The sequence below is a fragment of the Callithrix jacchus genome, chromosome 8 (assembly GCF_049354715.1).
Source record: "Callithrix jacchus isolate 240 chromosome 8, calJac240_pri, whole genome shotgun sequence".
Classification (NCBI taxonomy): Eukaryota; Metazoa; Chordata; class Mammalia; order Primates; family Cebidae; genus Callithrix; species Callithrix jacchus.
Window position 1 is genome coordinate 25,095,257 of NC_133509.1, and position 16,502 is coordinate 25,111,758.

The following is a 16,502-nucleotide window of genomic DNA, read 5'->3' on the forward strand; positions in this document are numbered from 1 at the left end:
TTGATTGCTAAATATCACACTCTATCAAAAGGAGCCAGGGTTTCATGGACAAATGGCCAATGCCAGGACCCAAGCAGGTAAAACCCAAGACAAGCTTAGAACACCTTGTGCCAGACAAGTGGTCAAAGATAAAGGAGTCATCTCTAAAGACAATGAGGTCAGCCTGAAGGAGCTCCCCCTAGCCAAACTGGCGTTGGGGGTCCGGGGTAAACTGAACACTAAAATAAATACTCACAGTAACAGATTATATCCCACTGAAATAAGACTTGGAGAGTGTGTACAGATATAAATAAACGAATAGGAAACACGACACTTACATAGTTTCAAATTATCTCTTCAAAAAACACTTAATCATTACAGAAGTGATTTTAGTGAAGAGACTTGGCCGGTACAACCTTAATCGAGTAATCAAAGGTTGTATCACCAATAAAGAGACAAATGGAAATCACATGCCACCTAAAGGATGCCGTGAAAAGAGCACAGCATGACTTCTGTGATTATTTCCTGCCAAACCTAGTAAGAAACACAACCTAGTAAGAAACCTCACACACTGCCAACTGATGGATGTTCTACAAAATAGCCTGTAATTTTCCTAAGTGTCAGGCTTGGGAAAAATCAAGCAAAGCTTGAGAAACTGTTCCAGATCAAAGGAGATTAAAGAAACATGACTTATTTAGAGCAACTTGCAATTGAGAACAGACCTTTTTTGCCATGAAGAACCTTACTGAGACAACTGGCAAAACCTGAACCGAGTCTGAGGATAAAACAGACGAAGTCTATCAGTGATAATTTCCTGATTATGACGGCTGCACCGTGGCTATGTTTGTAAGCCGCAGGAAACTAAAAAGAATGACAGAGCATCAGATTGGCACTTCACTGTCAAATGGCGCCCTCCCACTCCTCAGAGAGATGGTACACCCTGCAGCCCCTCTGACTCCACAGTCCGAGTCTTTACCTCTCCAGGTATTGGCTCCCCTTTTGAAGTTGGGGGCCAGAGAAGCCAAAGAGTACAGGATCGGGAGTTGAAATATTTGGCTTTAAGTTTTGGTTCTTGGCTTTCTAGGTGTGCTACACTGAGCAAAACACACCCAGTTGCCTTCCCAGTAAAACAGACACAACAAAAACTTGCTTCAAGGGAAGCAGGTGGAGATAAGGTTCTGCACATCGTTGTTGTTAATGGAAACAACGGAAACAATGGAAAATGTGGATTATAAGGCACAACATTTGATGAACGGTCAAATAAATCATGACACATTCTTACAGTGTAGTCACTAAAACTAATGTTCACAAATTTTTTTCACGGCACGAGATGTTCCTTGAATTAACAAAACTGGGATTAAAAAAAAAAATAGTTCTCAAAGACTGAACCACCAACCTGCAATTGACTGTGCATGACACCCCTTGCTACTTGCCTCAAGCTCCTCGGCTACCACGCGAACCAAGCAATGCCTCTCCAGGTGGCCGGCATCCGCCAGGCCTGCGGAGATCCAGGTCAAGCTCCGATGGGTCCGCAACACTCGGCGCACACACTCTCTCCATAAGCGGCACACGCTGGGGACGCAAACGCACAAAAGATCGCGAATGGACGTTCATTTTCGTCTCTCCCACGGCTCACAAACCCCCACCTGCAGGCGCAGCAGCAAGAGATCTCTGCGGGAACCGAAGCCCCCGGGGGAAGTAGGTATCAGGGCGCTGGTCAGTTGTGGAGAAAACCTTAAGGGGAACTTCACTCCTCAGGGAAGTCCCGGGGGCTCTACAGCTGGAAGATACCTCGCGGGTGGAGGTCACCTCAGTTAGGGCGAAGGAGCCGGGGGTGGTCCTGGGTCCCCAGGGTCTCTCCCCACCCCGCCAGCCTGGGATATGCCCACAGCGTGTCCCGATGCAAGCTTCCCGCCTCCCCTCCTCACCAGGCCACCCGCAGCAATGCCTTGGCGGGTAGGAAGGTGAGCACACGCTCCACCACCTCCGCCAGGTTACTCAACACGAAGGTGCTCCGTGGGTCTACCGAGGAGGAGCCGCAGCTGTCGCCGCAGCCACCCACCGGCTCCATTCCTCACCAGCCCGCCGGAACCAGTCCTACGGCGGCTCGGAGGGACCCAGTTTCGCCGGCACACGATTGCCCGGCCGGCGCGCACTGAGCAGGCGCCCGCACCACTTCCGCCTGACGGAGAAGGTGGGAGTGGCAACGCGGGTGCGACCCCTGGCCACCGTGTTTCCGGTGCAGGTCCTGGAGCCCTTGCTCTGAAGTTGAAGTTATCCGTCCCATAATACGCCCGAAATTTTTTTTTTTTTTTTTCATTAAGATTGGGTCTCGCTGTGGCAAGGCGGGAGTGGAGTGGCGCGGCCTCTGCTCACTGTAGCTTCTACCTCCCAGGCTCAAGCGAGCCTCCTGGCTCAGTCTCCCTCGTAACTTGGACTACAGACTCCCGCCACCATGCCCAGCTAATTTTTGTATTTTTTGTAGAGACGGGTTTCGCTGTGCTTACCAGGGTGGTCTCAAACTCCAGGGCTCAAGCGATCCTCCCGCCTGCGCCTCCCAAGATGTTGCAATTACAGGCATGAATGAGCCACGGTGCTGGGCAACTTTCTAGGAGGCTTCCTGCAGTGAAGATAAATTCTTTCTCTGTGCCTCTCACTTCCCCGGCACCGCCATATTTCTGAGCCTACATCTTTCTCTAATTCACAGATTCCTTGCAGGGACTAGGTAGTACTTACCCCAAAGCCTGTTTAAATAGCATAAACTCAATTTTTGAACTGACAGCGTTTGCTTTTAAAAAATTGTCTTAGTGTGTGAAAATCACTGCCTTTATTCCTTGTAAACTTAATTAACTCGTTGTCATCTTCAGGTTTAAAGTTTTGAATGAGTAAAATGGCATAAATAGCACCTGCCATTCTAAGGAAGTTAAGTAAGATAATTGCAGTGAAGCACGCCCCAAGCTGTGCACCAGTTCCCCGCCAGTAACATCTGATTCACCTGGGAACTATTAAGTTTTGGCACGTTCCCAGTCCTTAACCCCGACCTCCTGAATCAGACACTGGGGGTGAGGTCCAGCAATCTATGTTTTAACAAACTTTATAGCGATTCTAATGCATGCTCAAACTGAGAACCACAGAAGATATGGAAGCACAGCAGACACGGGTGCGTCCCCACCGAACATCCATTTCTCCCTCCAATTCCTTCCTAAGGGAGCCCTGATTTGATCGCCAGAACTTGAGTAGAAACTTGGTCTAAATTAGCGGTTCTCATTATTGCCTCAGGACCCTTTACGCCTAAAATATCCACACGACCAAATAGTTTTGTGTTACGATTATCAATATTTACCATATTAAAAAAATTAAATCATCTTAATACTTTTAAAAAACATGTTACCCCTTAACAAAATATTTTTGTGGAATTCAACTATTTCCCAAATCTTCCTTCCCCCCGCAACTGGTAAATAGGGTGACACTGTCACTGGTATAAGCCTCTTGAACAGCTGTGGCTTTTTTTTTTTTTTTTTTTTTTTGGTAGACATAGAGAAAGTTCTCTCTGTTGCCCAGGCTGGTCTCTAACTCCTGGCCTCAAAATATCCCTCTGCCTCCACCTCCCAAAGCGTTGGGATTCCAGGTATGAGCCACCAAGCCCAGCCAGTTTTTTTTAAGTCTATAGGCACAGCTACTTAAGGAAGCCAGGTGGCCTAGTTATCACCAAAGCTTCCTGACCCCTTGCCAAATACCAGAAGATAAACAGGCAACCTCCAGTTACCTTTGGATCATTAACATTATAATGCTGAAATCCTCTCCCCTGAAGGAAGATCACTGGCATCTTAGCAGCATGTTCAGGGACTGGGCCTGCTTGTCTGCAACTCCAGCCTGCGCATGCCCTTCATACCACCGCCCCCCTCGCCCCCCGCTAGGCCAACTCTTTCAACTCCCCCGCCTCCCATCCTTCTGGAAAAAGGTGCCTTTAGAGGGTTAGCTCCCCTTCTCCATTCTCTGGCTACTGAATGAAACCCGATTGCCATTCTGAGTAGACATTCTTTCTTTGTGGCTGATGTAAAGTAGGGAAAGAGGACAGTTTATAGTTCCTTCTGTCTTAAGACAGGTAGATTCTCTTGTTTGCTTCTGAATTCAGTCTGTTGCAAAATTACATCACGTAGCCTCTGGAAAACTCCATTGTACACTCGTGAAGGAATGAGTGAAAATAGCAAATGTTTTAATATTATGAAAATAGTCTTTTAAAACTTAAAATTGTCTCAGGGGTCTCCAGTGTTCCCCACCAAATCACACTTTAAGAACCATTTGTGCAACTAATCATGATGGTTTCATTCTTTTCACCAGCCATTGGTTTGGGGGTAGGCGCAGGCCCCTGATCTAACCAAGGAAAAGTGAGAGGCAGTGTGCTTGATGGGATGGTGCTTTTAGAGATTTCCTCACCTCCTAAGGAGATACTAAAAGGCAGGCATTATCTGTCTCTGGATCAAGTAATGTGGCTGCATATATGCCACCAAAAGATGAAACCAACATAGAAAAAAATCTCAAGGAAGCAGAGCAAAACCCATATGTACAGTTACCTGGAGTTGTCCTACCTCTGGACTTCTTGTATGTGAAATAACCTGTCAATTGTGTGCAAGGAGGCCATGGGTACACTAGAGGAGGAGCAGATTATTGTAACTGTGGGAACTAGGGATAGTCATAAGGAAAAAGTAGCACTTGAATTTGTAATGAGAATGGAAGAGAAAAAAAGGCTGAGGAAAAGGTGACTATACCAAGTGTGTACAGACCATTTCTAGGTTCTTTCACTTTCTCTTGTTAAATCTGCCTGTCTTAGCCGGGCACAGTGGCTTATGCCTGTAATCCCAGCACTTTGGGAGGCCGAGGCGGGTGGATCACGAGGTCAAGAGATCGAGACCATCCTGGTCAACATGGTGAAACCCCGTCTCTACTAAAAATACAAAAAATTAGCTGGGCATGGTGGCGCATGCCTGTAATCCCAGCTACTCAGGAGGCTAAGGCAGGAGAATTGCCTGAACCCAGGAGGCGGAGGTTGCGGTGAGCTGAGATCGCGCCGAGCCGAGATCGCGCCATTGCACTCCAGCCTGGGTAACAAGAGCAAAACTCCGTCTCAAAAAAAAAAAAAAAAAAAAAAAATCCACCTGTCTTCCAAGCCTCCTCTTACCCCTTCCCTCCTTAAATATCTTAGTCCAGAAACTCAAGAGAGCCTACAAACACATCAAGCAGTTTTTTTATGTGGGAAAAATGACAAAGTACTTTTTTGCTTGCTATGATCAGCACAAACAAAATGTTTAAATAGTTCTTTATTCATAAACTTGATGCAAGTTTACAAAATTTACTGTAGATTGCCAAATAAAATCTGCAATTAAAAATAAAATCCATAAAACAAAGCATGCCAAATGTGCAGCTATCAATCTGCTTGCCATCAAGATATTAAAGAATTCAATAATGTATTCAAGATTTAGCCTTAGGTTTAAGGAACTTTAATGCTTTAAAGAATTCTGCCTTGTCACTTGTTATCTGAGCAACTGGCACTCAGAACTTCATACAAATGTAACCAAGTGAAAAAGACACCAGAAAATCTATTTATTGCCCTCTTAACCAAAATAGAATCAAAAGAAATTAAACACACCTATAATGTAGAAGTGCCAAGTCTCTTGGATGTCGTTTACAAAGTTAAAAAAAACTGAATCTCAAAGCAAATGCATAAGAAAACACTTTTGAACTTTGTAACTGGTTTGTGCAGAAAAATGTGCTTCTGAATTTCTTGTTAAAAGTGCTTAATAGCTAGAATTTACTTTTAAATCAAATTTGAGTGTTTAAAAATAACTATTACCAACCAAAAAAGGACTGATTCAGGTAAGGCAATAAAATGGAGAGTACCTTGCTTTGAGTCAGGTTCTATAAAAAAAATTACCATATGTAAAGTTTCTATTAATCTTTCAGTGTAAAAGCCATTTTTATGACTATGGTGAAAATTATTCTAAGAATCTCCAAATGAAGTATCTTTTTGTACTTAACTGTGCAGCTTTTCCTCAAGGAGTCTTTGTGCCAATCACTTTATAAGTTTATTAATTTACAAATGATTGCAACATCCCGTTAATAAAATGGAAACAAAAGATGACTCAGTATTTTAAATAACTTTCAGCTCTATCCTGTGGCTCTTCTTCATAAGAAACGCTGAACCAACAAGCAGCATATTCAGCCCAGCAAGACTCTGAAGCCCCAGTGGAAACCACTACTCACAAGCCTTAATTAACATAGTTTTAACTGCTTTGCCTAAAAAGTACAATATAACTCAATTAAGATTTTATCTTCAGGGAACAATTCATATCTTCACATAGTCAATAAAAAGTTTAACAATTTAATGAGGTTTCCTGTCATTATTTTGGCATTATCATAAAATGGTTTTAAACATGAAAGAGCTACTATGATTTTAGAAGGCCTTAAATTTTCAAAAACCAATATTGAACATTGATTAAACTTGTATTGGCTCTAAATGGAACAATAAATTGCAAATCCTATAACCCACGGACTTAATATAGAAAAGTTACCCTAAAGCCACGACTTCAGTAGCCTGATGGTGACTTGACTGCTTTAAAAAGTTCACTTTTCAAGAAAAAGAGATGATAAGGAGTGACCAGTATGTGTATTTATCAGGAAAAATACAGTAAAGTCCCCACTGCTCAGTCCAAGATATCTAAAATGAGCAAAATGCAAAGGCTATTAACTTTTACTGGATGTCAGCTTCCAGATTATCCACTAAAATATCTATTAACTAACGTCTTCGGTACTGCTGCAATAGGGGCACTCAAAGCTTGTGTCTGCATGTTGGAAAGATTTTCTTTAAAGCAACATTGGTCCAGACATGTAACAGTCAACGTATTTAGCCATCTTCCTTTGGAGGGGTGTACCAGCCTGAAATAGAATGAAAAAAAAAAGTTAAAATACTTTAATTCTTAAACCAATCAGAAGAACTGGCATGTAATAAGATTAGCTACAGTCTCTTTTCATAATTTTGATGTTTAAATATGCTGTAAATTTGTTTTAAACAGTGTTCTGCTCTGTTGCCTAGGCTAGAGTGCAATGGCTCAATCTTGGCTCACTGCAACCTCTGTCTCCCAGATCAAGCAATTCTCCTGCCTCAGCCGCCCAAGTAGCTGGGATTACAGGCATGCACCACCATGCCTGGCTAATCTTTTTTTTTTTTTTTTTTTTTTTTTTTAGTAGAGACGGGTTTTTACCATGTTCGTCAGTCTGGTCTAGAACTCCTGACCTTAGGTGATCCACCCGCCTCTGCCTCCCAAAGTGCTGCAATTGCAGGTGTGAACAACCACACATGACCTACTGTAAAAATTAAACTTACACTTGGATTGTTAACACTGCACAACAGAAAGTTATTTTCTATGAATAAATTATATTTGAATTTTCCACACAAGAGCTCTGTATTAATGGTATCTCTAACTAAAGATGACTGTGGAATATTATACTAACAGAATAAGTTTTATTCTACTTCAGTTCTATACTTGAAAGTAAACCTCATGAAAAGTACTTATTTCCCCACCCAAACAGAATCCTGGCAATTTAGGATATGAGGAACTTGGACTGTTATTAGAGCCATAATGTCATTTCACCAAGGACACAGAAGCCATCGCAGCAAGAGCAGTGTTGCCTATCTCCAAAATCCGAGTTAGTAGCAGGCCAACCTAGAATCCATCTTGAGCTGTTGTACAACATGGTGACTATAACAATATACTGTATTCTTGAAAAATGCTGAGAGTGGATGCCAAGTATCTCACCACAAAAATGAAACTATGTAAGGTGATGCCTCGGTTAATTAGCTAGTTTTAGTCATTCCACAATGTATGTATACTTCAAAATGTTGTATATGAAAAGCACAGTGTCTGTCAATTTTTTACAAATAAGAAAAATAAAAATTTTTTAAAGATTTAAAAAACAAAAACCCTAGAAGCCATCTCTCCTGATTTTGAATCTATTACTCTTTCATCACAGCTAAACTTACACACACCCGCACACTCAAATACAGTACTTTCGGTAAACATTTTTTGAATGCTGGTTGTAATGTTTGCTTTAAGAAATAAAAATAAGAAAAAAATCTGTTTCCCGGGCTCCACAAAAACCTAAGCTCTTCATAAAAATGCAAATTAGACTAAGTACTATTTAGTATGAAACTTTAGTATGAATATGCCAAGATCTATAAAATATCCATAAAGTAGTATACAAGTTTCTTTGGATCTACTAATTTTGTGCACTACAAATTGATATTATGAAAACCTGGCCTTGTCCTCAAATTTTATCGTTTCTCTCTTCTGCTTGAAAATTTTGTTTTGAATACTATTTCCATAAGTAAGCAATCACTGAAAGAGTGGTAAGTTTGCTTTGTCATTCAAATAAAAGTGAACACAAAACACAAACCTAAGTCACAAACTGACACATTTCTAGCAAAGTCAAGAATACTTTATGGCCATGGTGGCTTGTGCCTACAGTCTGAGCTACTGGGGAGATAAAGAGGGGATGGCATCAGCCCAGGAGCTCGAGGCTGCAGTGCACTGATTATACCTGTAAATAGCCACTGCACTGTAGTTATAACGAGAACTCCATCCATAAAGAGTTGCCTTTAACTCAATTCCTAACCTAAGACCATTGATTTCAAGTAAGTAAAGTGAGTCATTCATTAATCTCCTAAAAAAAAATCTTGATTCTGACTCTGAAATACCTAGGCCGAGTGTATAGGATACAAAAATTTTTAATGAAGCACAATGTTAAGAGAGTCATTAAAAGATTTTGTATGCCGAATAAGTTGTTGTTGTTGTTGTTGTTGTTGTTTTTACTATGGTAACAGTACTTTAAGAAACTAAAGCAAAAACAGAAAAACAAAACAGTAAATATTAATACATTATCTAAAATGTCTTAAACAGCAATAAATACTTATTGAATTAAACATACCATTTTTCTCATGTATCTGTACAATGGAATTATAAGACTGTTGGGCTCTTGCTAGATTATACTGATTCTGAAAGAGAATTACACATTTCAAATCAAAAGTGTACTTAGGTAAAAAATATTATAATAAATTTATGAATGCATCACATTGTTCTTAAAAGAACATAGGAAACCATCTCCATTTCAAAAACAATTTTAACTTAATAGCCTCATTTCTCAATTTCATTATTCTCTATAATTTTATAAGAATAAAACCAAAATTGTACCTCAATAAAAATCAATAAGCCTCACAGTTCATTTTTATAAGTCTTCTTACCATTGCACAAGTACAAGGCTTTCTGGTTCTAGAGTCAATCTCCATATGGCTGAATCAAGTTAAAGAATGATATCTGGATGTTAATAAAACTCAAACTCTCTTCACATAACTTCTATTAAAAAACCCTATAAAATATTACTTTCAGATAAGAAAAGTATTAAGTTTCCATGACTATACATATGAATGACATTTTAAGTGAGAAATCTAAAGAATGCCTATAATTGGCACCAAGCTTACTAAAGGAGCCCTCTTTTGGTAAAAATTTTAAGGAGCCAAATCTAGGATTAATTTTGTCACCATAAGTACAACCAACCTGTATCTTAACTTCTAATATACCATGAGCATTCTCCATAGTGGCCCCCATCTATCCACTATATTATGTCACAGAATTTTTTGCATAATAAATTCACACAGCTCAAGACTCAAAAATGCCTACATCCTAAGTGAAAACTCTCCCTACTTGTCCCCTAAACATCCAGTGTCCTCCCTTCCTCCACACAAGTTAACCACTATTACTAATTTCTTGTATGTTCCTCTTTAAGATTATACAAGAATATTCATGTACAGCCATTGTTATTAGCCATTGTCCCCAGCTTTCCTTCACTGACAGGTGCATGCTACAGACACTGGTCTGCCACTTTTCTCATCTAGCATATCTTGGAGATTGTTCCATATCAGTATAGAACATAGGTTTTAAATACTGAAATATTTCTATTATATGGATATTCAAATATTTAATCAATCCCCTATTGGTAGACATCAGGTTGTGGTCAATACTTTGCTGTTAAAAGTGTTGCCATCAGCAACCTTGTACATATATCTGCTGAGTACTGGTAAAAATGTCCTAGAGTAGAGCTGCTGGGTCAAAAGATATATGCCTTAGTAACTTTCAGTATACACTGCCCTCTAGAACTGTATAAATGTGTCTGCCCACCAGCCATCTATGAGAGTGCCTCAGTGCTGCCTCACCAACACAGTACTTCAAATCTTTGTGATTTCTAACAATATGCTAAGAGAGATTCCAAGTATAGTTTTGATTTGTATTTCTATTATTGAGATTGAGCATGTCTCCATTATGTTCATGAGCTATTTATTTCTATTTCTGTAAACAGACTTTTTATATCCTTCTCCCATTTTTTTAAACATGATGTTAAATTTATGTAAGCACTTTTCCCATTTTTCTACACGGTAGTCTTTTTCAACATCTAAGAGCTCTTTAAAATGGTAAAACCCTGCCATAATGCACTTAATAAACTAAACATGAAATGTATAGTAACACGTTTTTAACATTAATGAAAAAGTTTTTTTTTTTAGTATTTTCACAAAAAGGACAAAATAAAAGATTCACAAACTATACATAAAAAGTACACATACCCTGAAACTCCCAAGAGACTGAAGCAGTCACTTCCCAACCCTACTGCCTACCACCCAAAATACAAGGAGAAAATAATGCTGGCCTTACCAGTCTCAATTACCAGTAGCAAGGTACTCAAACCCCAGTTAAAACGAATGTTTCTGCAGAGGCTTTACTGTACTGGGGGTCTGTCTAGCCCTTCCTATTTTTCTAATGCACAGATTTCTGCTTGTACATCTTCAATAATTTCCCCATTCTGCTTTCCCTTCAGATTTTTTTTTAGAGATGGAGTCTCACTCTGTCACTGCAGCAGCTTGATCTCAGCTGACTACAACCTTCACCTCCTGGGTTCAAGCAATTCTCCTGCCTCAGCCTCCCAAGTAGCTGGGACAACAGGTGCCCACCATAATGCCTGGCTAATTTTCATTTTGTTTTTGTGGGTTTTTTTTTTTTAGTAGAGATAGGTTTCACCATGTTGCCTAGGGTGGTCTCTCCTGACTTTAGGCCATCCATCTGTCTCAGCCTCTCAAAGTGCTAGGATTATAGGCATGAGCCACCGTCCCTGGCCTCCTTCAGGTTTTTGTTTACTGTCCTAACAGTGAGTTAGAGGCTTGATTAATTTTCATTCTTTTCTTAAGGGCATAAGAAGTTGGCAATGAACATTCCTCTGAGCTCTTCTTTAGTCTCTGATAAGTAATAATTGCTTTATTGCTATTCTCTAGATATTCTGCAGTTTTAATTTCAAATCCCTGTTTGACCTAAAGGCTGTTTGCATGAGTTTTTAAATTCCACAAATAAATAATTGTTTTCTGGTTTTGTTACTAACTTATAGATTTAACTAACATCAGAGAATGACATCTGTCCTTTTCTACTTTTCAGTATTTGAGGTGTTGTTCATTGAAAAAGATCAGCTTCTTGAATGTTCCAGATAGTAAGAGGGAAGGAGAGGAGGGGAGAGAGGAACAGACAAAATTTTAGTATTTTAATTATGGTTCATAGAGCATTCTAAAATTTCATTTTACTTTTTAAATTCATGATTTACCAGAATGTTTAACTTCCAAATGTCTATAGATTTTTGTTAATCTCTTCATTACTGCCTTCTAACATTAACTGCTTCATATTTAAATTATAAATTATATGGTGTGGATGGTACCAATTGTTTTTAAATATTCTGAATTGCCTTGTAGATTTATAATAAATTTTTCTTCCATAGTCTATACACACTTGAAAAGGATCTATATCTAATTATTGGGTACAGAGGTCTGTATTTGTCCATAATACCATTCCTGTTCACTGGTTATTCAAATCTACATATGGGCATTCTGTTTATCTTACTAATGGTAAACAGAGTACACTGAAATTTCCAACTATGATGGTGGACTTGTCAACTTCTCCCTGTGGTTTTATCTGTTTTTCCTCTGTATTTTGAGGCTATTTTGATACATAAAATATGAAAATTGTTACATTCTCTTAATTAACAGACTTTTATCCTCAAGTTACTAATGCTTTCTGTTCCAAAATCCTATTTCGTTTGATACTAAAACTCCATCACTTGTTTTTTGGCTAATGTATACTGGCATATCTTTATCATTCTCATTTATAAAAACTTTCTCTGGAGTCTACAAAAGAAATGGCCTGCAGTCTTCAAAAAATGTTAAGGCCATGAAAAAAAAAAAGCTCTAGATTAAAGAACTACAGCGATGACAACTAAAAGCAACATGTAAATCTAGATTAAATACATATTGGATGAGGCAAAAAATAAAAATATAAACTTTCAATCTTTTTGTATCTTTAAAAATATAATGATTAAAAAACAGCTGGATTTTCTTTTATAAATTCAACCTAACTGGTACCTTTAGTCCATTTACATTTGTTGTGACTGATTTATGTAGACTTGCTTAAATCACCTTTAAAACTTCTATTTCTCTCACTTCCTAGTATAATTCTAATATCTGCTCCTGGGATTCCCCTAAGACATATTTTGGACCTCATTCTGATCTCTCCCCTACCCACCTGAGCAATTTCTGCCCTATCATCTATTCCCATGTCTCTCTATGTAACATACTAACTTATTTGTTGGGAGATAATCATCTAATCAATTAATTCTCTTCTGGTGTCTACTACTGAGTTTCTTATTTCAGTGGTTACATTTTTTCTTTTTTTATTTTGAGACAGAGTCTCACTGTCACTCAGGCTGGAGTGCAGTGGTACAAACATGCCTCACTGCAGCCTTGGCCTCCTGGGCTCAAGTGATCCTCCCAACTCAGCCTCCTGAGTAGCTGGAACTATAGGCATATACCCCACACCCAGCTAATTTTTTTGGTTGGAGGGGGTATTTTTTGTAGAGACAAGTTCTCACCATGTTGCACATGCTGGTCTTGAACTCCTGGGCTCAAGCCATCCTCCTGCCTTGGCCTCCCAAAGTGCTGGGATTACAGGCATGAGCTACCATACCCAGCTATAGTTTATTTCTGTAAGCTATATTTCATCCATTTTCTTTTCAGGTCTTCCTTATCATTCCTGATGGGCTTGCTGCTTGCTCAATTTTATGATTCCATCTTTTTTTCTTTATATTAGATTTCACATGTAACTATTTTCTCATAATTCTAGTATCTGAAGTCTGTTCTGTATCTGATAATTCTAAAACCTACAGTCTTTGGGAAACATAACTATTATTTATTGTTTCTGACAATTCTCAAATATGCTGGGTTGACTGAATGCTATGATTTGACTGAATTCATATTTGCCTGCTTCTAAACTCTGGGAATCCTACAGGCTTAAATTAGAGATCCCTTCCTATATAAAGCATCTGTGTCTGCTTCTGATAAAAGTTGCAGATACCACTAACATGAGACTACTTTACCATCTTGCATAATCCTGAGATTCTCCAAGAGATTTGGCTCCCCAACCTTGCTCATCTACACAGATTAGACTGCTTAGCATAGGTGGTGACTCACTTCCTCCTACCCTGGAAAAACAAAACAGATCTCTCATCTGAATATGATCACAGTCTAGGGGATTCTGTAAGAGAATGACTGGAGGTTATGGGCAGCAGGGAAAGATAGGTGCCTTCCCTGACCACAGAAAGAGGTCAGAAGCTGCCCTAAAGGCTGTGTGCTCCAGCATTTCACTATTTAACTCAACTACCGTTCCCTCCATAGTGAATGGAAGCTTCTTAGAGCACTATCTTGCCTTTAAAAACTACAAATTCTTGCTAAAAATCATGGTAAGAAACATCTGGCTTTGGAAGGCTTTCTTGCTAATGTCCTAAAATTAACGTTACAACCTATGTTTCACGTTAACAGAAAATTAGTCTGACCAACATTCTTATGCCTCATGGCTTGCCCTCAGCTCCTCTTGGCTGGGGCTAGGGCAGCCAGACTGCATGGTTCCAATCCTTGCTCTGCCACTTGTGACCTTAGACAAGTTATCTAACTTCTGTATCCTTCAGTTGCCTCATCTACAAAATGCATATAACAATAGTACCTACTTTTTAAGTTATTAAGAGGATTGAAAGAGTTAATAAAAAATAAAAGATAAAAAAAAATCTTGGTAAGCATAGGCACAAAGAAAAAAAAGTAATAATAAACATATAAATAAAAAGACTAGAGCCTAGCAAATAAAAGCTTACCAGGAATTATTCTATAACATGAACTCAATTTTTTAAAACTTCAAAGTACATATAATTTTTAACATATTTGGGTATACATACCAATGACAAATTTACAACTGTAGACATGTTTATCTACAGCAAATATAACAAAAAGAAGAGATACTAAATCATTAAGCAATTATCAGTACTTTTAATTTTCTTATACTTCTATATTTTCTATAGATCACATTTTGTAACAAGAAAACAAACCAAATGAAAATGAAACTATCTAATAAAAGAATTAAGACAGGAAGAGGCCTCATAAAGTAATATTAAGTATTATATTATGGTTTATGTAAAATTCTTAATAAAAGTACCTTATTTGCTCCAAACTGCACTCTGGCTTTGCCTTTGACTAAAGTGGCATTTATTTGCATGATGACCGATTCTATGGAGTAGGCACTGCTCCAGCCCTATAGGAAGAACAAAACATCTCTAAAATATGGCAGCATTTCTGATTCCCACTTGAGAAAGCCTAACAAAATGGCATGTAACTCAACAGCAGCAAATCAATATTTAAAAAGTCTCTAGTCAAGGGGGAAAAGTAAAATTGGCCCATTTCCAGAATCTCTTTCTCTCTCATTCTCTCTCTCTCTCTCTCACACACACACACAAAACAACAACAACAACAAACCTATGTTCCAAGTGCCCAACATGAGCAAATTAGAACCTTAAATAAAGGTCATTCTTAATTCCTATCCTAGCATAGATTCAGCACCAAGTACAATGTCATTTTACTGGTTTACCTTTTTCATTCTTGAAAGTAGGAGCTATATAAAAAATAAACTAAAATTTCTTTAAGAGTAGGAACTATTACAGAAGAACTTTCTACTTACAATCTAATTTACATTACCAAAACACTAAATTGAGGGTGAAAATGGAGTACCGTAAGAAAATTCACCTGTTTCGTGAGAAGTTCCATACATAATGCTCCTCCACCCAATACATACCTTAAAAAGAAAAAAGTAATCACACGAAATTCTTGAGAATTATTCTTCCTTAAACAATTTCTAAGTGCCATTACTAAGAAAATACACACACAAGTAAAGATGAGAAAATACCATGTAAACATGCAAACAGTTGTTAGGGATACAGGACTACGGGTAATTTAAAAATTCTAACATTAGCACACTAATGTCATACCTCTGAAATTCTAGTCAATGTTTTCAAATGGTTCTTAGGACAGAATACTTTCAGATTTTTTATGATGTCAGTAACTAAGAATTTAGCCCTAAATATTCCAAAGAATAGGGGCAGAAAAACCAGTTTCCTTAAATGGCATTCAAGTGTTCTTTACATCTGAAACTTTCTCTACAGTCAAGAGTTATTCCCCTGACAATGGCATTGACCTTATCCTATGCATAATATGAACATCTGCATACTTTTATGGTTCAAATTGTTTTTATCCATTCTGTTGTGAGAATCAAATGGTTCTGACCATGGATCTCCTCTCTGAGACTCCTCAAGCTCTTTCTAGACTTTAAGATTACTCTCTGCACCAAAGACAAGTTCTAAGGATGTACCTCGAATCTCCCATTAGGAAATCATTTAGATAAAAATTTTTTACCCTTTTAACTCTTTCTCAAACAAAATAATTCCATTTCTCCTTTAATGTTATTTTAAATTTCAAAATACATAAATATCATGCCTAAAAATCAAGAGGTTGACAGTTTAAGAAGAAAAACTGTGGCAATTTTGAAAACACAAAAGCTAAGATTACTGATTAAGTCTATGTGGACACCAAGTCCACCACAAATTGTTCTGTCCTCCAGGGCTCTGCCCATACCTTTCCCTTGCCTGAGATTCCTTCTGCTTCCTACTCTTCCAAATGCCGTCTTCCCCCCTCCACCCCACATAAGACTTGCAAGACCACTCTAGCCTGCACATCTTCCATTCCAGATAACCAAAGATATCCTTGTATCAAATTTATTTGCAGAGAAGGCATCTAAAAACTTCTGCTGTAGACCATTCACACTAATCATTGTTATAGTGACATGATTTAATAATAAAATGAGGGAAAGAAGCCCTCTGACTCCCCCACCCCAAAGAATCCAAGCAAGTGTCTTTTCCATTTGCTTTGCACAAACCCTGAAACCTTTCAAAGAGAAAGATTGATGGAAGGGAAAGAAAAACTCTCTAAAAATTTAAAATCGGGTAAAGAATGATAGGCTTAAAAATTTTTTTTTCTTTGTATATTCTATTTCTGAAACAGAAATCTATCC

General features: G+C 38.5%; 2 protein-coding genes across 11 annotated transcripts in view; both read right to left on the reverse strand.

The window, feature by feature from the left end:
* FBXO22 (F-box protein 22) overlaps nucleotides 1–2,078 on the reverse strand; it is a 31,598-nt gene extending 29,520 nt beyond the window's left edge. For both annotated transcript variants that reach the window (XM_078333974.1, XM_002753359.6), the window contains exons 1-2: nucleotides 1,908–2,078; nucleotides 1,413–1,551 (exon numbers count right to left, since the gene is read on the reverse strand). In XM_078333974.1, coding sequence (XP_078190100.1) covers nucleotides 1,413–1,551; nucleotides 1,908–2,050 — 282 coding nt within the window. In that variant the 5' untranslated portion in view covers nucleotides 2,051–2,078. The remainder of the gene's footprint in view (nucleotides 1–1,412; nucleotides 1,552–1,907) is intronic.
* A 3,204-nt stretch (nucleotides 2,079–5,282) lies between these two features.
* The window catches only part of UBE2Q2 (ubiquitin conjugating enzyme E2 Q2), a 59,771-nt gene continuing 48,551 nt past the window's right edge, over nucleotides 5,283–16,502 (reverse strand). For 7 of the 9 annotated variants that reach the window (XM_035259329.3, XM_035259327.3, XM_078333976.1 and 4 more), the window contains 4 exons: nucleotides 15,182–15,230; nucleotides 14,598–14,693; nucleotides 8,962–9,028; nucleotides 5,283–6,912 (listed from right to left, as the gene is read on the reverse strand). In XM_035259329.3, coding sequence (XP_035115220.2) covers nucleotides 6,881–6,912; nucleotides 8,962–9,028; nucleotides 14,598–14,693; nucleotides 15,182–15,230 — 244 coding nt within the window. In that variant the 3' untranslated portion in view covers nucleotides 5,283–6,880. The remainder of the gene's footprint in view (nucleotides 6,913–8,961; nucleotides 9,029–14,597; nucleotides 14,694–15,181; nucleotides 15,231–16,502) is intronic. The other 2 variants (XM_078333977.1, XM_078333975.1) reach the window with 1 other exon arrangement.